The sequence below is a fragment of the Pseudopipra pipra genome, chromosome 1 (assembly GCF_036250125.1).
Source record: "Pseudopipra pipra isolate bDixPip1 chromosome 1, bDixPip1.hap1, whole genome shotgun sequence".
NCBI lineage: Eukaryota > Metazoa > Chordata > Aves > Passeriformes > Pipridae > Pseudopipra > Pseudopipra pipra.
In genome coordinates, this window is record NC_087549.1 from 70,871,234 (window position 1) to 70,894,742 (window position 23,509).

The window sequence follows — 23,509 nt, forward strand, 5'->3', positions numbered from 1 at the left end:
CTTCCATGATGCATTTGGGCCAGAATTTGTTCTCAATGTACCATTTTCCTTCCAGAAAAGAAGCTGCCCGTCTTTAACGCTGATGGACACTACCTGGCTGGCCCATAACTGGGAAGAATGCCCTGGAGTTCTGACCCACAAGACAGGCATGAACAGTTTTTTCAGAAATAAGACATTTTGGTTTTCCAGTTGCCATGTTTTCAACTTTCAAACTGTCGGTATTGCTGTTGAAACTTGAAACTTTCAGTGAAAACTTTTCCTTTATTTTTGACCATCTCACAAGCAGCCAAAGCAGTGCAATATCTTCAGTACACTGGCAAAATCAGGAGCATTTCTAACCCCTTTCCCCCAAATAAGATGTTGAATGATTCACACACACACACATCAAAAAAATAGGAAATTGTGACATTATCAGGTCTGCATGCTCCAGATCTGGCTCTGAGTTCTCGTTGTGGTATCTACTAAAAGGATCATGTATGTTTTAGTATATTTCTTGATTTCAAAAGAGTTGGTTGTTGAGCACACGTTAACACTATTTTGTTGTTTAGATGCTTATGTATGGACTGGGAAGCCTTTCTGGGGACTCGAGGCTGAAAATAATCACCCCCGCTCGTTGTAGGTTTTGTCTGTGTAACAATTTGTATCGTGGTACCTATCACAATTTCTGATGTAATATAATCAAGCTATTGGAAAGTATAAAGGAAAAAGTATAAATACGATGATTTGAAGGAAGTCTTTGAAACGTAATAGACAGATGCCCAGAATAGATTTTGAGGGACACAATCTTGCATTTAAATCTGTGGATGTCTCTACTTTGGTTCAAGAAGAGTCACCTGCTGACACAGAAATTTGTAATTTGTTTCATTTACTTAGAGCTAGCTATGATGGGGAACAAAGGAATTAGGATGTTAGTTCCTTCTTGCAGACAACTAGTCATAATTTATGACAAAACCATATCACATAAACTTAAGGAAAATTTAGATTTTGGAAACCTGTAAAAGAATTAATTGCAATACCATTAGAGTTTGTTTTGGGTTTCTTTTCCTATTTTTTAAAATCTCATTTTGTTCATAATGATACAGTTTTACAAATGGAAATATTTTTAAAACTATATAAATGGTGCTTTTTTTAAGCAAAACGCTGATTCTTGTTTGCATTAAATATCTGATGTGAAATTTACTGTGCTGGAATCCGAAGGGACGCCCACAGAGAAATCACCTTTGTTAAGGCAAATAGTAGAAATAATTTCTCTATGTTTTATTTTGAATTACCATGATTCTACATGCAGAGGTAATTGTGTTCTGTAATGACTGTGTCTGGTTGGTGGGAGGGAAAGGTAGGAGAGGGCTGGAGAGGAAGCAACCATCTCAAAGTCGGCTGCTCACAGGAGCTGCATGTGTTTTTTGGACGGGGACACTCGAGGTAGCAGGTAGCCAGTTTAGGACTTGATCTTCAGCTGGATAAGCAGGGCTGCCTCACATAGGTGGTGAGCATGGGGTGATGACAGAGGCTGGCTTTTTCTGGTCCCAAAGGATGGGTTGTAAGGACAGCATGGATAGATTCGTCATGGAGTGGGGTGTGAGTACAGCAGCGGTGGCTGAGGCCCCGCTCAAGGCTCAGTGCTCCCTGAGCCCACAGAGCTCTGTGTGCCTGCACCTCACCTTGCATTGTGCCTCCCCCCACAGTCACCACCCCACAGACACAGGGCCTCCTGCTGTGCCCAACGACTTCATCACCCACAAGCAGAGTGAGAAAAGGATTCAGGGGTTTGGGTTTTTTTACCTTGTTCTTTTGTCTTAAAGGATGCATCTCATTTTGCAGACATAATTTAATAACATTTTCAATTTTTATGAAATTCGTTTTTTTTTTTTTAAATACAATATTCTCAAAGAAAAATGAAGTTACAATATAAAACCACAGCAAAAAAAAAAGGTGTAAATACAACTTTTCTATTAGAAAAGGCAGTGCACGGGGAAGGATTGGGAAGCAGTCATTTTTTACTTTTTAAAAACATACATAAACTTAAAGCCACTCACACATTTACTCCTTTTAAATTTCAGCTAAGCTATATCAGGGTATTGCACCATAGCAAAAAAAGAGAAAAAGGGAGGTTACACTAAACTAGTTTTCCGAGGGCGCAGTTTGTTTCGATGTACACAGACACAACATCCTATTTTCATGGCATCCTTTCATATGTTCATAAATAAAATGATTGAACCACTTGTTTCAAAACCAACTGAAGATGATTTTGTGCAAAAGAGAAAAAAACACTGGAAAAAACAAACCTAAGAAAGCCCTTTTGTGAACAGAGAATGCCATTTGCTCCTACCCTTAGACTATGCCCTCTCATACACTGTGCCTTAATATACTTATTTATACTACTGTACTGTTTAATATACAACATCAACATATTCTCTTATAGTATAAATAAGAAAACTCCAGAGCCAGGAAACAAACCCACTGTGACTGACAGTGCATCATCATGTCATATAAACCATTTTAGATCTATATACAAATACATATGTATATAAAATATTAATGATACACAAAGCCACAGACAGGGCACGTGCATGTCAGCAAGAGAAGTGACACAGAGACTCGGACACGTGCATGTGTGCACAGAGATGTTGTGAAGGCAGCAAACCTACCCAGTAATTAGAAATCACATTTCAAAGCCATGTTTGAGGCAGTCTTAAACTCCACTGGAGCTGTGCTTGTTTACACGGTTCATGAACGTGGCATTACTTGTGTTAGATTTGGGTAAAAGCAAAGAAACAAAACCACCTGAGTAGGCTTCTGTCCCCCTTCCCTTTATAGCCTGGTGTCTCTTAAAATAAAGGGTCAAAAAAATTATGGCATGGGGTGTATATATAGTGACCTAAATCTTAGAAGAGCAGGAAAGAGGTGTAAGAGCAATAAAAGCAGAATGTTTCTGTACAGCCAATGTCTGATCTCACACAGGGCGTTGCAGCAGGGGTGGGAAATTACTTTGTCCCCTCTTGGTTGGTATTGATCAAACTTGGAGAGGGGTAAGAACAGCTGAATATATCCCTACCAGTTATGAAAAATGAATCTGTTTCAACTGTATTTAAATAGAAAAAATTATTAATGAAAACTCATTGAGTAAGGCCCCCCCCCTTAAAGGTTCTCTTCAGGTTATTTCTATACAAAATATTTGATAATACCTCTTTGCCAGGTACAGTCTGTCTTGAAGCTGAATGTGTAGCAGGCATTGATGACAAAACCGTATCTAGGGCATGAAAGGGACCAGCAATTCCTTGTGCCCACCCCCTTCACAGCATCTTGGGCTGGAAGGCAACAAGAATAAAGTCTCAGCTGAGTTATAATGTGGGAGTGGAGGGGGATCAATAAAGTCTCTTAAGGCAACTGAGGTATAGTGTAGGAATGGAGGGGATCACCTTTCGGTCTGTAGTTTATATCACTCATTTTTGGGAGATTGTTGGCCATCCTGTATGTATGAACCCACCTAGCGTGCTAGTGATGTGTTCTCACTGCTGTGGGTACATGCACCAGGTCTGGGGACATTCAGACACAGCATTCACATCTGGTGACAAAGCTGCTGAACTGTCAGTGACACATTCATTGTAAGAACACTGCTGTGCCCACATGTCAGGTGAAGCTAGCTGGCATGAGCTGGCATGAAAAGCTAAGGCGTGTATAGCAGCATGCCTTATATAGCATATAGAAGCATATATTTGTAATTCGTTATTTCATCAGTATCTTTCCTCTAGCTTCAGTGTTGTTGTTCCTGACTTACACCTGCAAAAGTGAAAGCAGAAGAGGGAACTCTGTGTGCCTGTAATAGTATGTGTATATAGGAAATGTGCATCAAATATAGCTACAAGTATCAGGCCACTCTGGCCTAGATGCAAGCACTTCATGGTCCCATCAAATCTTTTTTATAATAAACAGATGTACTTGCATGCACTTATGCATGGAAAATGTGCAAATGTATGACAAAACTGCTAGTCTTGTAGGTTATTTGATTTGTGTTTATTGCAAAATATCCAGCTATTATCAGAGTGGAAGTATTTATACATTAAGTTACTAAGATGGGCTATTTTTATGGATGTTGCCCAGGAAGTATTGTAGCACTGATGATAGATTTTTATGCAGCTGCAAAAATTTCTTTTTTGCCCAGTCTTAAGTTACGAGGGTGTTCAGGGAAAGAAAAGAAATATTTGGAAGAGGAAGAAAAGTAGCAGCTTTAAAAAAAAAAAAGTAATTTTTAAATATCAGCTGTGTTTGGGGTTAAAATCTATTTGTCATAGAAATTTTGATTATAACTGAAGGTAACAGTATCTGCAGCAGAACCCACCATGGAGAAAGCTTTTGGTGGACCTTGCTGCACTCTGCAAAGTGCTGCAGTCTCTGGTCTCCCTTCTGCAAAACCCACCATATTTTTAACCTTAAGATTAGTTCCATGAAGTAAAAGTAACTCAAAGCAAGTAGTGAAATGACTAAGTGAATAGGAAGTCAAGGTTCTCAGCACCTTTGTGGGGCTTGGTCCCTCATGAAATGGCAAATGCCAGGAAAAAAGAAGGCGGTTGCAAATTTTGACTGGCTGGTTTAATTCATCTGAGTGCTTTAAAAATAATTAAGTTCAACACTTATGAGTAAAGCCACAAAATCTACAAGAGGACATCTTCTGTGCAAGCAAAATGGGATTTTTTTATATGTAAGAGAGGGATATTTGGGTATTTTCCAGACAGTTTAAAAAGATGAAAAATGTGCATAAGGAGACTTTCCCCACACATATATCTATCTAGTGCTTCTTTCAACTGTACATCATACTTTTCTAAATAACTGAAACTTTAAAAAGAAAGAAAAATTAAATACATTGTAACTTGTTTATGCAGAGAGAGGAGGGGTTGCTTAACAAAAAGTGGGGTTTTATTGGATAAAAAGGGAAAATATTTATTCAAAGAAGAGCCAGCAATACCCTTTTTCTATACATTAAATGCAATTTATACTTCACGGAGTATATTACAAGGGTGTTTCTTCTTTCTTTCACATTCCTGCCCACCTGCCTAGTGACACAAAAAGCATGTTGTGATGTCAATACCAGTAGCACCCTTGCAGGTGAAAACGTTCTACTTTTTACCACCAAAGTAACTCAGAACCTTCTGGCTGGGGCTCCCATCCCACCCCAGCTGTCCGTGGAATCATCTGAGATGGGCCCCTCCTTCTTTACTTGAGTTCAATCTTCCTGAAAGAGTCAAATAATACCAGGAAGTCAAAAAACATACATCTGGTAGAAGAGCCCAGCGCTCAGGGTGTTAAGAGAGAAAGCTTGGCCACTCCTGCCTGTTGTGTCCCCGTCGTGTGGTGCATCCTTGGCGTGGTTAACAGTTCTGGCAGGGGAGGTTTGCAAGAAGCATCAGTTAAGGGAAAGGCTTTCAGCTATGTGACTACAAAAGCTCCTACTTACATTACTAAAGGTTTTTGGTGATCAAACATTTTCAGTAAAAACTCATTTTAGAAAACTGAGTTGCAATGCATGCTACCAAAACGAAATCTCTTTTCTTGTGAGAAAAAACTGCTGAACTTCTGATTCTCTTGTTACTTTTACTGTCCAGCTGACTTGTGCTTTGTTGCTGTCATGGCTCATGCAGCTCCAGTAACACAGCTGTTGAGGCTAGATCTGTGCCAGAGGAGTTCTAACTCATGTGGAAACGGTGCTCCCCTCGAGTTATGTGGGAAGAGAATTCGTACCTGTCCTGGCTATGGTAGCCACACATGTTGCACTCAAAAGGATCGCGGAACCCGTGGCAACCCATATGGATTGTATACATCACATGATCCAAGAAAAGGACTCGACAGTGTTCACACTTGTAAACTTTCACTTGCTCCCCATTGCTGCTGATCACTTTGAAACCATCCTGGGAATTGTCAGTACCTGCTCTCAAGACATCATATTGCCTGTTTTCTTCTTTTATAGAGATGCCATTTCTTGCATGGGGACCTATATGGTTTGTCAGGTAGATCAAACCACTGCGCTCCTCATTATTGCTCTCTGTATCTGTTGAGTCTTGGCAGCTGTTGCTGGGAGAGGCGTCTCGTTCGGAGGAGACAGATTTGGCTTTGGAAAGCAACAACAAGTTTTCCACTGCACTGTCCTGAGGAAGGTTGGAGCGAACCTGACTGTCCCCAAGAGGTTTGTGGAGCTGATACATGGGGCTGATGACAGGCACCACCTCAGAACCCCCTGGTGGTGTCTGGACAAGGGGACGCAAGGACTCTGCCCCCAGGTAACTGATGGCATTATTGATGGCCTGGTCGATAACGTGCGTCTGCATAATCTCGTTCTCTTTCTCATAGTTGGTGGTGGCATCGTATGGAAGGTCAGGCAAACACTTTTCACCTGCAGTGAAAAACAATGAGAAGTCAGATGGTTGATTTCTACAAAATTAAGGAACTGCACATCATGGATTAATAAAACATGGAAGAAGAGAGTTGACCAAATCCACCTCTGAAATCCACCTGAGGTATTCACAGTTCTCTAATATAGCCAGGTAGAAAAATGGTGGGTTGGCGGGGTTTTTTTAGCCTGCTAAATAATCTGAGGGCTTTGGAAAAGCAAATGGATGAAAAACAGATCCTGGAAATAATTATACGGGACTCAGGGGCGCTACAGACCAAGTGCTTCATCCTCTCTTTCTCATTTCTAACTGGAGTCCCTACAGTGAGCTGAGGCATTGTCTTTGTGGTTAGTAAAGCCAGTGTACCAGCACAATCACAGTGAGCCTGGCCTCCATGCTTCAGAGCATGAAGCACATTATCAATATTTTTCCCTAAAGTATTGCATTCTTAGACTGGAAATTGTATGTTTTAGTTTCTTAGAAATAACCCACATTGCAATGTGGTCACACGTCATTTTAAAGGAAAAATCAACAAAAACTTTACATTTTGTACTGCCACCACCCCTCCACACCTTGTTTTTAAATAAGCCATGTTAGACACATTACCCTATCTAGAGCAAGATTACTTGTTACATGTAACTTGGATGCCAAAAGTAAGGGGGAAATCTTTAACTTTTTTAAAATCAGACCGCACTTATGTATCTCTAGCTGGATACCCTAGTATTGAACACAAGTTTCACCACAATTTCCCCCAAATTCCTGGACCCACAGGACTAAGCAAAACATAGAAGCAAAAGTTAGGAGTGGAAGAAACTACTGAAATGCACAGATACTGATTTTATGAACTTAAGCAGTCTTCTTAAACAGTGTAAATCATCAATGTTATTATAAGGCCTCTAATAAATTTATGCAAATGAAAAGGGGTAAAAGATTTCCACAGATTCCTGTAGTCTACTAATAAGAGAATGTTTGTAGTCTGGATGGATTTTCTAGCTCTGCAGATCTTGGGAAACACTGAAAGCCACAAACATCTCTATGTGCTGTAATTATTTCCTGATCAATATGAAATTTGCTGGTAGGTCTCACAGAGTCCTAATTTGTCGAAAGAAATGCTAGCAGAAGCATGGAAAATTTACCAGAAGGTCTGCACATTATTTTATCAATAATTTCCCACCCAGTTTCTACTCAAATTGACTATCCAAGGTCAGTGAAGAGCACAGAAACCTTTTAGCATGACACTATTGCAAAGATGGGGACCAAAGTGTAGGAAGTCCTTCTGTCCATGATATGGTTTCATACTAGTTTGTCCATGCTCTGCAGGCAGAGAAAGAAATACTCTTAACATTGTGTAAGTTCCTATAGGGGATGTAGGGTACAGACACCTTCTAGCTGTGCTGCATAAGCTTCCCGTTCCTCTTGTTTTCTTTCCCAATCATTCTGCCAATTTGAGAAGCCCTTTACTAGACTGTATTCTTTTTTCAAGATTTATCCTTGATAATGCTACAGTTTTCAGGCAGAATTTGATGCTTAAGATTCAAAATAGGCATTGTGAAAGACTCTTGAATTAAATACAGAAAACCCTTCCTAATATGAATTTATACACTTGATTCAAGGAGGATAAAATGAGGCCAATATCATTTATATTCCATGGGCACTGCACACCACTGAAAAGTGGGACTGGGCTTCATTATACATGCAATTTTGGGCATCCAGAAGGCATGATTTTAATATATGTTTCTTGGGTAGTATTTGCTTTATGTAGCATAACTAGTTGGTAGTTGGCCTGAGAGGATCAAGAGCTCATGAGAAAAATTTGTTTCCAAGTGAAGTGTCTGAAACAGACACAAACCTAAGGTAGGCAGGTACCATTTCTATATCTGGGCAATGCAGGTAATACTTGCACTCATTAAAAATAATAGCTCATTTCTGTGGTTATTAGAGCATAAGTAAATTAAACTGGTAATGGTTTGATGTGCTTCAAGTTTTGCACTGCTCAAGATTCTGAAGCAAGTACTTAAAAGGTAAAAATGCATTCAGTGCACATGGACACCATTTTTCTTAGTATTTTTTAATCCCTCTCTTTTCTTAGCTGCCTATTTTTTAAAACACGATAACCACGTGTCAACCTTTCATGCAGTTCTGATCTGGGTTTGGATGACCCAGTTCTGCTTTTGGGTCTGGGAGCTATTCCATTTTGGAATACAGAGAGAATTTTACAAGTAACTGGCTGAATTTGGTGAACAATCTCACTTTTGAAAGGTAGTGAATTCAGTCTTGAGAAAAAGCTAGTAAAGCAGAAGAAAGTCCTTCCCTTATGTGAAGGATGCCCTTTGCTCCTTCTCTCTGGGATTGGGACGACACGATAATCTGCAGGAGCAATAAACGTGTCTTACTACCCAAAAACTCTACTGACCAGCTGGTCCAACCTTAAATAAATGTACCTATTACATGAAGGAGCAGGTGAGGACTGGAAAGGAAAGGATTTGGGGGCATTTTCTTGTCAGGAAAGTTTGCCCTTTTGAAGGTTAGCAAATTTCCATAAATATCTGCTGTCAGTAGGTTGTCTTCCCACACTGCATGCTGAATAACTAACCGACAGGAAACTCTGCCCTTCTAAAACTCATAGTTAAACTGGCTTTCTTTACTGTTTCTTGGGGTGAAGAGAGAAAAGGAGAATGATACAGCTAGTCCACACCCACAGATACATTGCATATAGGATACTTGCTAGTACCTTTTAAAGTTTAACACTTCTGTTCTTCCTGGAACTTTCACAGAATTAGTATTTTGCCTGATGCAATCAGTTACTAGAGTGTCTAAACTAATATGGTTTGCCTCACACAGTTGACGTATTTTGGTAACTACCTCTACTACAACTTTTGTCCTGTTATAAGCATTTTTTATCCTTGACTACCTCCTGGAATTGTTGCCTTTGGACTTGAAAAAAAAATTGGACTTTATTTTAAAACATTTTGTTGCACCTCCTGATGTACCTGAGATTCCTTTTTCTTTGTCTAGGAAATACTAATTTTCCTTTCAGCCTTGTGTCCTTGTTGAATAAAGTGTATTTACATTTTCTGTCCCACAAACTGGTCTTTTTTTTTGCCTTGACTTTTGACTGAAGACTTTCTCAATGTGTGTTTTGTTTCAAAGACTTTAGTTTTATCTGATTGTCTCCTATAGAATAATAGTATAAAAGAATGTGCAGAGAATTATGAAAGAGTCTAACTGGGTATGAGTATATGGTGTCCTCTGATTTCCCATGTTTTTATTTATTTAAGACTAACCCTCCACAGCTGACAAAATCTTGTCTGTGGGTCTCACAAAACTGGTGTAACCACTGCTTAATAAACAGAACAATATATGTGGAGCCTTCATTTTTATAGGCATGACATCAAATTTTTCACTGTTAAGACAGGAACTACTAGGTGCAAATGGGCATGAAGATTTTGCATCATTTATAAAAGTATCCAAAGATCTTTTCATTTAGGTATTTTTCTCAGACATATCCATGATCATTTTGGGCTTTAGAAGTATACAGACTTTATCAAAGGATGAAGAATATTACCCACTCTATGTTCAACTATTAACAAACACTTTCAGAAACACCAATATGCCCAGATCTGAATGTCATCCAAGAATTCAATAAAATAACTCTGAAAGTGTGGTCAAATGCTATCCCAACAGGAAACTTCTATTCCTATCCTTGGGTTCTTAAGGCAGCTTTAAGAGCCTGTCGAGATCTTGTAATGATCTGGTTCATAAACTTCTAAAAAGGCAGGAAAAAGATTTAAATTTGATCTCCAGATGTGGAAAACTAAACATGCAGAAATGTATGCTGGAGATATTTATTTGTTTTTTTTTTTCCCCCCAACAAATCTCTGTATCTGATTCTGTAGAGATACATACTATTAATTTATCAAACCAAGTAAAACCATAAAGCAAAAGTAAAAATCTTGTAATATTTTTGGGGGGCTTGTTTTGTTTTACTTTTTAGGAGACAGCAAACGTTTAACTCTTACCAACAAATTTCTGAGGCATAGAGCTCTTACGTTTGGCGACGTTACTTGCTAGTCTATCCAGCACGAGGGCTCTTTCTGACCCTATCTTGCACAGGTCTTCAGCCATTTCACTCTGGTTAGTTTCCTCTTTTATGACTGAAATCAAATGACATCAGAAGCGTTAGGCAGGCTTGTTCCATTTTAATGGAACTGTTGTCTTCAGGTTATTGTTTGTCAGTCCATGTCTTTTAGCTCCCAAGCAGCTGGATGAAGGAGCTCACCATATCAGACACAGGACAGTTCTGACTCTTGGTAACAAAGTCCCTCATACTGATTAATCTACATACATATTCACGTTTCCCTCGTCTAGGATACAAAAACGAGATAGCAACTGTAAGGTTTCTGCCTGTATGTCATGCAATCATTCCACCCTTGTTCTACAGCCACTCTGCATTTCTGTGAATAAATGAGGCCCTAACGTTACACTGGACATGAAGCAGCTTATTGTTTCACCCTCCCGCTGACACCCCCCACTGTCCCTCTGCACCTCTCCGAGTGAAACCACTTGTCTTCTTTAGCAGGAAAAATGGATAACTTCTCAACTCCAGCAGTGGAATGTATATTTGCAAGCTACACCAACCCTTCTCTCCAGCCCCTTTTTCCCCTAGCAAATATTTAGATACTTCCTTGATGCAATTTATATTTTAAATAACCATTTAAATTGATAAAATCACACCTACAGTGGAACACTGACTTCCAATACTCAAACCTGTTTCCCAACCTCCTGCTGCTGCTGAGACACTGTAGAATTAGGAGCTTAGCTGTGAGGCTCTAGGAAAAGAAGACTATTTCACTTTCACTATATTTTACTTCAGTATTTTCCTGCAGAAACAAAAGGGATGTATGAAAATGCACTGTCAAAACAATGACTATGAAAAATGCATGGAAAAGTATTTCTGACTTTGAGCATCTAAAGGGAAGGTGATATGCAGTGAAATCAGAGCACAGCTGTTTTGTTGGGGTTTGGTTTTGCTTTTTGCTTTTTGTTTGGTTGGTTTTTTGTTTTGTTCCTGTTGTTGTTTGTCAAGGCAGAGAGAGGGGTTAATTTTATTTTTACCTGCTACTAAGATATGGACATTTTTCCTGAACTTGTGAGTTTCTATTAAAGGAAGAAGCAAAAGATGATTTTTAGGCTTTGATTCTTTAAGCTGTTTCAATTAGGTGCCCCGCTCTGCTACATTTTGCCTTCTGTGCCTGCTGAGAATTCCTTTTATCACTGGATTTACTGGTTCACAGAACCCATTACTCTGGTACCTAGGTGTTTCTCAATAGTTGAGAACACATTGTTCTAATGCAATGTTATTCTGACAATATACCACAGCCATAAAAGGATGATTGTGAAAATTTCACTGTTCCTGAAATATATGAAATCAGGGTCTGGTGGATAACTGTGAGAAGCAGGTGAAGTGTCCCAGACAACACCACCCTGCAATACCAAACTGAAGAGTATACAAGTGGTTCTTGAGTCCCTGCTACAGTAGAACATACTACAGTGATAGTGACAATGACAGCAACAGGGAGTCTCACAGAACTATGCCCCAGTCCCACAAGACACTAAAGGTTGTGACCAATGTAAGAAACGAGCAGAATTTGGTCATGAAGCTGTAGAAGAATAAAGGGTGTTGATGGTACACAGTCATCATCGAACAAGCACACACCAGAATCTTGTGCTGACCAAGGCTTCCAAGTGCCACCTCAGGAGGAGACTTACAGAGAATGTTTTAAAGCCGATGTTTAACAGGGAAACAAAAGACTGATTTTTCAGTTAAATGTTGAAATGATCAAGAAATATTTGTTTAGAATATAATAACATTACGTTTCTAATCAGTTCAAGAGAGGATGAATCATGTATTCAACAGTCAAACTTTCACACTTTTAAAACTGCTATTAAAAAAAAGGGCAAATTGTATTACGTACTAATATCCAGCATTTGCAACTGAAAACCCCTGAAATTTGCTACCAACTGGAAAACTATTTCTCTGTAATTCGGTATCTGTGAACTGAAAAAAGTAAATAATTTTATCTTTTCAAATTAATATTCCCAAGTGACTGAAGAACCATAATTGACCTTTTTTAAACTTCATAAACTATTTCTTCTGTTATTTTACATAAGCCTGGTAAGACTTCAGCACACTTCCACTCAACTCAAACGCAAAACTCCAGATAATAACTCTAAGAGATGAACTTCACAAGGACAGTGAGATTCTAGTCCTCTAAAATAAGAATTTTGCCATTAAATTCATCAGGTTCCAAAGAAAGAAAAGACAAGTTAAAATATAAACACAATCTCTTGTTCCCCTTTTTACTCCTTTTTGCTCGATCTTTATTTAATTTCTTTCTCAATTGTATTTTTAGATTTATAAGCTGATGGAAAACTTCTACTAGTTTAAGTCCTTTCAACTGACATTTTTACCTATGTATACTGCAAAAGCTGTTTTAAAATGCTGTTAAAAGCAATCTTGCTGCAGCGGAATATCAAATCAGACACTCTAGCAGATTGTTGTATCAACTTTTTTGAGTCTGGGGGAAAAAATGGCCTGAATAATGGCTCTAATAGATCCACATCACACCTTGAAATATTGTGAGAATGGTGGCAGTATAGCTACTTGCTTTTCTAGATATAACATAGAATACACTAGAAGTCCAAGAAAGACACCCAGTCATTCTCTGCTTTTTCTTGTATATTTTCTTCATGCAAAATACTAGGAAAAATGCAGGAAAGTTTCATGTTCTAGAAATGTAAAGAACTGATTCATTAACTGAGTACTAAATTTTTTTTAAGAGCGAAGTCCTTCACTGGATATAAGGTCTAAAACTGGAAGTTAATACTTTAATTTTTTTTCTAATTTGCAAAAGCAGTCCTATCATATCAAATACAGATTTACAAGATACAAGAAAAAAGTGATTCTTTCAAAGCATTAATGAATTCCTCAAGTTTTCATCCCACTGAGATAAGAGATATTTAGCTGTAAGCTACTGCAAGCTCTCCTGTCATGATTTGATATAGGCAAAGGTCCATCTCTAAAACTATTAAAGTTTATGATTCCTGACACCAGTTTCATCTGGGCATTTTTCCTACTAAGACTTTAGTAGTAGTTCAGCTACTCATTTTCATGTTCTGTGTGCAGGCATTCAAATCCACGTGCCAGACACTGAAGACTGAAATCCTAAAACAAAGTATTTGCTTCTAAATCATGTCACCTCTTTGAGGAGTAAGTATTGCTACCTACCGTATATTACACTGAGCTTTTCTATTTATACAGTCTCCAGCCCCTCAATAAAATTAGAAGGGGCGCTGCTCTAACATGCTGTCTGCCAAAAGCATCTCAGCTGTATTCACTGCTATTATTATGTGCATATACTTTACATTATCTGATAGCATGTAAAAACATATTCAGGTTCTGTCCAGATATAAAATACTAAATGAGGCATAACTGCAAACAAGGCAGAGAGAACCTTCCATTTTTGTCATTTGACAAACCAAATAACATATACTGACAGGATGAAAAGAGTATGCAGGAAATGGAACTTAAACTCCACTATAGAAGCTGGATCTTTTCTATCTAAAACTGCACATATGAGGGGATTTTGTATGGCTAATTACTTGGATGGATCCCATACAGATCTCTAGGATCTTTGTTAAAAAACATAATTCAAGCCCCAATACCTGCTTGCTCTATTTCTGGGCATAGTTTTAGAGTTGATATTTTCCAAGAAATGGACTTTACCTTCATCATAAAACTAGTCTCTTAGAGAAGAACAACAGGGCCTCACCTCCCCCCAGTTTTCTTTTAAAGGGGAGGTTGGGAAGAAGGTTGTCAACAGATTATTAACATTTCTGGACTGGCTCAAGTCAAACTGCCTAAATTAAATATCTCTGGCTTCATGTCCTCTTGCTTGGAAGAGTGAGATGAAAGACAGATTTCTCATCCTTGTTAGATGAGTTGGTCTCAGTGGTCAAGTGAGCCCTTTAAGCCATGCCTAGAAAGGGAAGGAGATGTGCAGTGCAGAAGATTCTTCAACCCTACCTAGAACACTGGCATTAAGTTTCTATTAAAAATACATCCACAAGAGTATTGCAATATAGGACTCCAAGCAAAAGTGGTGAGGTGATGTAGTCACACTGTCTTGAGATGACGAACTGATGTTTTCCAGGTCTTGCAAGGGTTTTGCTACGTTTGAATTGTACTTTGGCTTTTTATTTGAGCTAAACAAAGTAAGACAACAGCTAAATATTTCTCAAAAAAAGAATAAATCCAGATGTATTGGGGGGGTGTGCCTCCACAATGCCAAAGTTGCCACAAATGGTATTACTGTTCCTTTTGCACTCCTTTTTCTGCACTCGTGACAGGAGAGCGTTATTCCCCAGATGGACACAGTTATTACCTGGATAAATGCTGCTCGAGAGATTCATCGTTTGCAGGTAGTTATGGCAGCGTTCTTTATGTTCTTCCAAAGAGCTGCGCTGCTTATAACTGCGACCACAGTATCCACACTTATGGGGTTTGCCAACTGGAGGAAACACAATCAATTATGAGATTCAGATGAGGTATTCAACGGCGTATTAAAAATGGTAATGACAACAGGAAAAAAGCCCACTCCTAAAATAAAGCCATGCTGTGGTGAACTGAAGAAGGATTTCATCAGTGTAAAAAAAATCTAAATAAAAACAGAACTAATGGAAAATTAGTGATATATCTTTACATCAACAGGCCAATTCTGTGGGTGCTACAAGCTGATTTTAGATGATCCACATCAGATAAAGACTGCAACACTAAATCTTTAAAAGCAGCATCTACACAAGTTAGAAACGGAGACACCTTCAAAGGTCTGAAAGTATCTGCTTTATTGTCTATACCCACAGAGACTGCCAGTGGGGGTGTAGGTAGCGACTTGCCCATGGCTGGATGTCAATTCTGACGTAAAGAGAACCAGCTCAACCCTTTTAAGACAATTTTAGATTTTGCATGTTTTCTGTTTCTGGAAATTCAAGAGAAGTGGCATGAAAATTTCTTTTCTGTATTACACCAATCCAGGTCTAGCTAATTCTAGGAATTTCACACCAATACTGTTTTGTGTACTTTTGGACTTGAATTTTCTGTCTTAATGTGACAAGGCTGTCACCTTACACATGATTTAACAACTTTAGATGGTTGTACAGTTTAATTTTTGAATTTTATTTATAAATTCTTAGGTGAAAATCAGATTCAGACATCCAACTTTTTTTATAATGTATTGATGTTAATTTACCAATTGCAGGAAATAATCACTATCTACAGTTTATGCACTGTCTCTTCAACTACAGAATCCTCACAGTTTGCTAAAAGTGTCTAGGTGCAATTTCATATACATATATATATATATATATGAAGAATTATGTCTCAAACTGTGGATCTGTGAAAATCAGTAACAGCAAAGGAGAGGGAGGCAAAATACTGTTTTATGTCTGTGCTTTCCTCAATCAGGCTGGGACCAAACCAGAGAACTGGAAATTATTTTGGACAGCTGGGATCAACACTAAGGATTTTATTATGTTATTTAATATGTGTGCTAGAAAAGAACTTCCTTAGTTTTGTGCAGCACAAAAACACCACTTTGAGAGCTCTCCTTTTGCCACCCAGAACTTGGTCCCAAAGCCAACTTTCACAAGTAGCGTTACCAGCGTCAATTCCAGCAATGTATATTGGAGGTCTCCCATCCAAATAACAATTTGCATTTGCAGCTTAGCTTGGGAAACTAGATGAGACTGCAGTCTGCTTTTAAAGGCACTTAAATGTGCTAAATTGGTTTTACTTCACAAAAGGTATGTGACTATGGCTTCTGTCAAACAATGACAGGTTCCTGTTAATGGAAAAGTGCAGCTATTCAAAAATATTTACTCATATCCATATTACTGTTGAGACAAGACACTAAAAAACTCCATCATAGTCCCATTTTGTGGAAGATTATTATCTTTCTTTCTCCCACCCTCTCCCTTCTCCACACTCTTTCTCTTTAAAAGTATGTGTAATAACAAGGTGCAACAAATAATGCTGTAGGTTGTGTTCACTCCTTAGGTTGAGGATGACTACCAGACTGTGTTTCAACTTATATATTATCTCTTACCCTAAAACGTTCATCAGCTCTAACTCATGTTCGTACTTCCATGAAATGGATTACTCACATAAGTCTTGTAAGATGAAACCCTAATACAGAAACTTTGAATCATCCAAGAAGTATGGGAAAAAAAACAGGTCTTCTGGTGAAGGGTCATGAAGATGTGTTTAGTCATTTCTTTGCTGCTAACACACTGTGGCCAGCTCACAGCTTGATTAACCCCAAGATGGGGCTCCGTGCCTCTGCAGGACGAGAAGACCTTAGTGGCCACCCTTATTGCCTCAACAGGGGTGCTGATGAGCACCCCTGGTTAGTCCCATACCTTCACTTACCTGAGTGAGTCCTCAGGTGTCCCGTGAGGGCATCCCTGCGACGGCAAGCGTAGTTACACAGGTGACACTTGAAGGGCTTTTCACCTGAGTGCAACTTTATGTGGCGCAGAAGGTTGCCCTTCTGTGTAAAGGAGGCTCCGCACTGATTGCACTGGAAAGGGCGTTCTCCTATGGGGAGAAGAGGAAAATACATGAGAACAAAAAAGTCTTACATGGTAACAAGAGAAAGATTTCAGTGAGAAAGTTGTTTTCTCACTGCTGCTCTGTGACTTCCACCGGCTGCAGGTTTGATATAACATGAGGCTTTCAGACTAAACCTGCCAGTTTCTTAATGCTTCACTGGCTGGGTCAATTTGATCTGAAAATCTAATTTTTTTTTTCTAAATCAGAATGGCACATCACAATGCAAATTCAAACTCATTTAAATAAAGTGACTGCAACATTTTGTGTTGAAGAGCCACTCTTCCTGATCAGCAGTTTTGGAATAAACCAATATCCAATTTTGCATGTTGTGGCATTTGGTGGGGTTTTTAATGTGGCTTTTTTCAAAGGGTCTTTAAAATATGCCACTGAAGCAGCAAAATAAAAAGGAAACTCATTAAAAATGCATTTCAGGATCACAAGTTCATTTCAGCGTTACATTCTTATATTTAAATGAAAGGCACTTCATTATAACAGTTATAATAACTTCTTTTCATTTACATTTTCCCTGTATTTTCCCTTTCAATTTCTTCTCCATTACCTGTCTGTCCCTAAGCAGCCAAATCAGGAAAGAGACAGAGAAAAGAGAGAAAGAGAGAGAGCAAAATCACAGAAGTTAAGACAGTGCAAAGGAAGCCCTGTACTTCCATGCCAAAGTCCCAATCTTCTCTAAGTAAGGTATGAACAGAGGAGCTGCACAAATAGGCTCTGATGGTCCACACTTTGGACAGACATGGGGAAAAACTCAAAGAGACACAGCCTTGATTTTTCTAAATTGGTGCCTGTTATCAAGGAAATGAATCAATGCCTTTGCAAAAATTAACATGGCTGTTGTTTGCTTTTTAGTGCTGTTTAAAATCAATATGCTCATTTATTAGTTTGTGGTGGGTCTTTTTTTGTTTTCTTTCTGGTTGTTTTTTTTTTAATTTAAGACAAATGAAGCCTTTGCTGAAATGAGTGGGAAATAAAATATGTTTCCAGTTATACCAGACAGAAACTGCTTCTGCATGCCTGTTTCTCCATAGCCCTCAACTAAGTCAAACCAGGCTTTGAAACTCATCTGCTGAATTCTGTTTTTCTTAGGCATAAATTTAATCTGCTGTAGTAATTATAATGCAATAACCATATTAGAACCAGCCCAGAGATGACCTGTTTTTAGTTTTGATTTTATTTGCATAACAATAACATTGTATTTAAGATTTCACAGCTGAAGTTAAAATATGTATTAAAAAAAAGTTAAATTATTTCTTTCTTCTCTCTCACTTAACCATCATGTATTATTTTGCACACCTAGGATCAACTTTTATGTCCATACATGTGAATATATATGCAGTGTGATCATGTCTGACTTCTGGGTAATGCAGCAGAAGAGCTGAAGATCAGTTAGACAGCAGCACAATCCCAACCCAAAAATCTGAAAACCCTGTCATCAGGGCTGGCAGCTTTAGCATTCAGCTAACAGTAAAATGAATCCACTTTATGATATTTTCACTGGTCAAACAGTTTCAAGCAGGAAAGCATAGTCCCCGTCAACCCAAATGAGCTCATTTTCTTTGTCCATCAAGTAGCTGTAAACTGTGTCCACAACTGGTTCAGCTGCGGTGGCCTACAAAAATGCCAGCCTTACAGGACTTTGCAATGTGCTTCATAAGCCATGCACAGCAGTGGTTAGGGAAAAAGAAAACAGGTAAGTATCTCTCTGCTTTGTGTCTTAATCTTTGGGGCAGTTACTCAGCATGGAAGGTATTTTTCAGAAACAGGCTGAAACAGTAATGAAGAAGTCAGTGCATCATGGGGGACACAAATTCAGAAGAAATGGTTAATTCTTACTAAACAGCTTTTCTAGCATTCATTTTTGCTATTTTTATTTAGAGGAGCATAAGAGGAGAAAACAAAGATTGTAAAAGTAGTCCTGGAATGAAATGCAAAGCAAAGTAAGAATGAAATGTATCTCTAGACTACAGGTCTCCCAATTACAGGCTGAAACCTTGTGTTGGGTGCACAAGACAGATGGAGCATTTAAAACAAGACTGCTGCATGCCAAATATTTCTACAAAACTTACAGTGGGATCAAATATAAGGGAGCCTGCACCCATGCTGCTGTACAAGAGAAACAACATCACCACTGAAAGACCCTGAAGAGTTACATGTATCTTGGCTGGCCCTTGGTTGTCCTTGCTGCAACTACCAGGATGGGGAATGCCTGCCTTGTAAGCCCAGCAAAGGCTCCCTGACCTGCTAGAATGCTGACATTCACTGATGGAAGGTTACTGGGTCTGGTGACATCCCCTCAAATGAGGATGGGGTATGGTGGAAAGAAAAAATATATAATGACTCTTTTTTTTTTTTTTTAAAGTGAGCTTTCTGTGTCATTTTCTCACCAGTTCTGAAGAGCACACACCTATCCTGGGCGGATTTTACCATATGGTGTGTAACCATGGACAAATATGGGCCCAGGAACAAAAACTGCAATGGGACCCTGAATTGAATAATTTAATCAACTTAAATCACTGCAGTGATTTGCAAGCCTTTGTGGGAGCACAGGCCCTGGACCACTTATTCGGTGAAGCATATTTATCATCTTAATTGAAATTTTTCTCATTTCTTAAACAATACGACAAAATCACCTGAGAGACCTGCAGAGATCTCTAGAGCTTGCTTTCGTTTTTTTTTTTTATAATGGTCATTCCTCAATGGGCATTAGTTTTCTAAATAAATTCAAGACATTCACACCCAACTAAAAAGATTTAAGTGACGTAACTGGTGACTTAAGTTACAGCACCGTACATATAAGGAGACAACACATATACCTATGCACGCACACACATATATGCACATACATACACATAAGTGCACACTGAGCAAGTGAAACCTGAACCTATACACTGAGGTATCAGCACCACCGAGGGGGAGTTCCTTTCTCCTTTCTAGATCTCCTTTTTCCTAAACACCAAGCAAGACAACGGCAAGCTGGAGAAAATCGACGTACTGAAACGGGAGTGAGAAGAGTTGGGCATCTGTGAGGAGGATTTGCTCTGCAGATGGAGCAACAGGTAAGGGGCTAGGAAGCAGCCAGTGCTGCACAGCTGCCTGCAGACAGGAGGGGGCAGAAATATCAGGTGCTGCTCTGCATATCTGCACTTGGCAGGTGTATTCATTAAAAGTAATTATGCCTTTTATCAGGTCAGGCAGTCATTTTATTTTGGCACTTTAGTGTGCTAGAGTTTTGTTCACTTATCAAATATTTATTTAAGAAAACCTCATGGCATATGCAGGTTTTACGTGAATTAGCAGCAAAGTAATTCATTTGCGAGGCTTATTCCTTCATCAGGCATGTATTGAAATGGGCTTTGGCATAGTCAGTTAAATGTCTGTAATAGTATATCCCATTTCTACTTTAATTTTCACAGTGCAGCTGAAAGGAAAAGCAGTCACCACTGTTTCCTCATGACGTCCCTTTAATTTAAACTACCAGCTCCAAACTTCCACTCCCTTGCCAGCCCCTGGAAAACTACCTGAGCTCCCTCAAAGAGGCTGCTCAGGAGAGGAGCTGAGAACAAGGTGGGAGGGAAAGCAAAGGCATTCCTTCCATGGAAGGACCTAGGAACAACACTCCACATCCTTTAGTTTTACTAAGTGCAAAAGAAGGATGTCGTCCTGAGCAAAGTGCCTCTTGTGGGGTGCTTCCACTGTAAGCTTGAACTACATTCCCTGATTAAAAGAGGGTCTTGTTGGCAAGGAGAGGGCTCTGCAAAGTGTGCAGAAGTCTTGGAGTGACAGTTCTTGTGTGGCAGCACCCTGAGCACTCTTGGCAGGCACACAGGTCCCTCTGCCAGGCAAGGAGTTTGGGCAACTGACTTTCTGTGCCGGGGAAAAGACCTGGCACCCAGTAAGGCAGCCCCTGGGGATGCTGTCACAGGGACCAGGCAGCCCAGCTCATTCTTCAGTCTGCTGGGTACCAATGAGTGCTTTAAACAAAGGCAGCTCTGCCTACTGCCTCCCTAAAGTCAGGTGTATCCTTACACAAAGCATTCTGCCCTGGTGCAAGCACTGGCAGGGACCCTCGGGACCCAAACCAGCTCTTCTGAAGCAGCAACAGGAGATTATTTTTTAAATAAAAAAGCGGTCTGCCTAAACAAGCATGAAGACTTCTACCTCTAAGTACATTTTAAGTTGCAACATATTGTTTCAACTATACAGCGTCCCCTTCAAGCCCATGGGTCTTTTTAAAAATGAACAAATAATTTTCATACACATTTTATCAACTTCTAAATGATCATATTAACAGTTAATTAAAAAAAAAGGAAAACAATCAACCATCAAGCACTTTATTGTATCTAGGATGTAGGCTACAGCCTCTGTTCTGAGAACTAGCTGTGGCTTTTCCAATAAAGATAATTATCTGCTCTTCTCTGACAGAGGGATTTTTCTCATGGAAGTGAAGAGTACTTGGAAGCAGGCAATGTAACAGTACTGCTTCTGAAGGTGGCTAACCCACGTTACATTAGCAGATCCCACCCCTCCGTAGCTTAAACAGACACAGTTACAATGAAAGACAGTAACACTGGGCGGGGGGGGGGGGAGGGGGAATGGACAACACTCGGGTCTCTTCCTGGATCCTCTCCACGAAACTCTGAAAATGCTCTGCTAATCTCAAGCATTAGTAATTCTGGGGAAGTTGTTTAAGCATGACTGTGGATATGTGGAGGAAGAAAGTATCCATGTGTTTACTGGCACAATTATTTCAGTGGAATCTAACTATCAAACAGGTTGTTCTTACCTTAAAAATATTTTAAAATTCCCTCTCATTTGAATATTCATGCAAAAAATGCCAAATACTCTATTTATTTTCAAAGTAACTTGTATGGTACAACACTAGAGTTCAGTTCTCATCTGATTATGGATGATATTAGAGTTTAGATTAGAAGTCTAATTTTTAGACAGCTTATATATCAGGCAAGGTGAGACTCACCCTGGTCTTTACTTCTTCATTTGTTTCAGCCTCTTCATTTTTGGACTCTGAGACTATTCAGAATTAGAAAATTGAGGCAAGAAATTTACAGCACTGTATAATGAAAAGCCATCCCTATGGATGTCTTTTTTTAATGTCTCTTTTAGCATGTCAGAGGAAACCCTTTAGTGCAGATTTGACCAGTGACAATACCTGTTTTTACTCCATGAAACATTGGACACACAATTAAACCCTTTTTTACTATGACTGCCAATACCATTCTCTTAACATGTATTTTACCAGCCACTTTCATAATCACTGATCCATAATGAGCTTTGTTGCTTTGTTGGAAACATTACAATTGGGTCAATTTCAGAGTTAAACCCAACAAATGGGTTTGTCTTCAGCAATTCTTAGAAATTTCTTAGAAATTAAACAAGACTTACACATCTTCTTTACCTTTTTTTTTTTTTTAATTGATTTTTTGTAGCTTCAAACCAAAAAACCAGCACAATTTCTAGCCCAATAGATGGACTTCCATGAAGAAGTCTCAATTCCTGTGCTGTCCAAAAGAATGTACCAAAATAACTGAGTTACAAATAGTCACTAATGCTGTATTATCTTACAAGAGGCAAGATGTGCATGACACAGAAAATAAGTCTTAGTTACTAATATGTGGCCAATTCTTGTCAACTAAAGGAAAAACTATGTCAGGCCTTACCGGTGTGGCTTCGTTTGTGAACCATGAGCACATTGGGACCGATGCAAATTATCCCACAGATATCACATTTTAGCTTTCCGTTAGGAAGTCGAATGCCTCCAACTCCTGACATAGCCTTGCTGCCTGGGCCATTGTGTGAGCCATTCATTTTCTCTCCTGTAGCATCAAGCATTCGTAAATCCTCTGCACATTCTTCCCCATTCATTTCACAGGCACGCCCATTCTCTTCATCACTATGAGTCTCTATTTTAATATTACCAGCTGAAAAAAAACAATACAGGATGCCACTCAGTTTTGTTACAGAACAAATATTGTGGCAAATAAACAATCACATGAAAGGAGTTAACTTCTAAACAGAATGTACAATATATCTGAACAACAAAAGCTATGAACACAACTAAAATTCTATGGGCAATGTGATGAGTTTGTAACACATGTAGCAATGAACAGTGAATATCAGTAAAACAAATACGAGGCATCCAGGTAGCTGGGAACCCAAACAACATTACAAGTTCGTCTCTAGGTCACTTTGAGATTTTTGCATTTATAGATTTCATTTTGACAATTCAGGCTAACTGGAATGAAACTTAAAATGAATCCACTTCACAGGGGTTTGTCAGAAACAATTGTGAAAGTAAGTAATCGAAGACAATGGATGAAAATGAACAGAAAATACAACATTCTCTGCTTGGTGGGAAGATCCCAAGTGTTGTACTGAATCCAAATATTTGGAATTCTATGGGGTAAGCAAGGACAATGGGAAAGCA

At 39.0% G+C, this 23,509-nt stretch overlaps 1 protein-coding gene across 16 annotated transcripts in view; it reads right to left on the minus strand.

The window, feature by feature from the left end:
• Nucleotides 1-1,827: 1,827 nt before the first annotated feature.
• The window catches only part of IKZF1 (IKAROS family zinc finger 1), a 109,674-nt gene continuing 87,992 nt past the window's right edge, over nt 1,828-23,509 (minus strand). For 9 of the 16 annotated variants that reach the window (XM_064660580.1, XM_064660586.1, XM_064660596.1 and 6 more), the window contains 5 exons: nt 22,743-23,003; nt 16,870-17,037; nt 14,828-14,953; nt 10,403-10,537; nt 1,828-6,385 (listed from right to left, as the gene is read on the minus strand). In XM_064660580.1, the coding sequence (XP_064516650.1) occupies nt 5,682-6,385; nt 10,403-10,537; nt 14,828-14,953; nt 16,870-17,037; nt 22,743-23,003 (1,394 nt within the window). In that variant the 3' untranslated portion in view covers nt 1,828-5,681. The remainder of the gene's footprint in view (nt 6,386-10,402; nt 10,538-14,827; nt 14,954-16,869; nt 17,038-22,742; nt 23,004-23,509) is intronic. The other 7 variants (XM_064660605.1, XM_064660688.1, XM_064660661.1 and 4 more) reach the window with 4 other exon arrangements.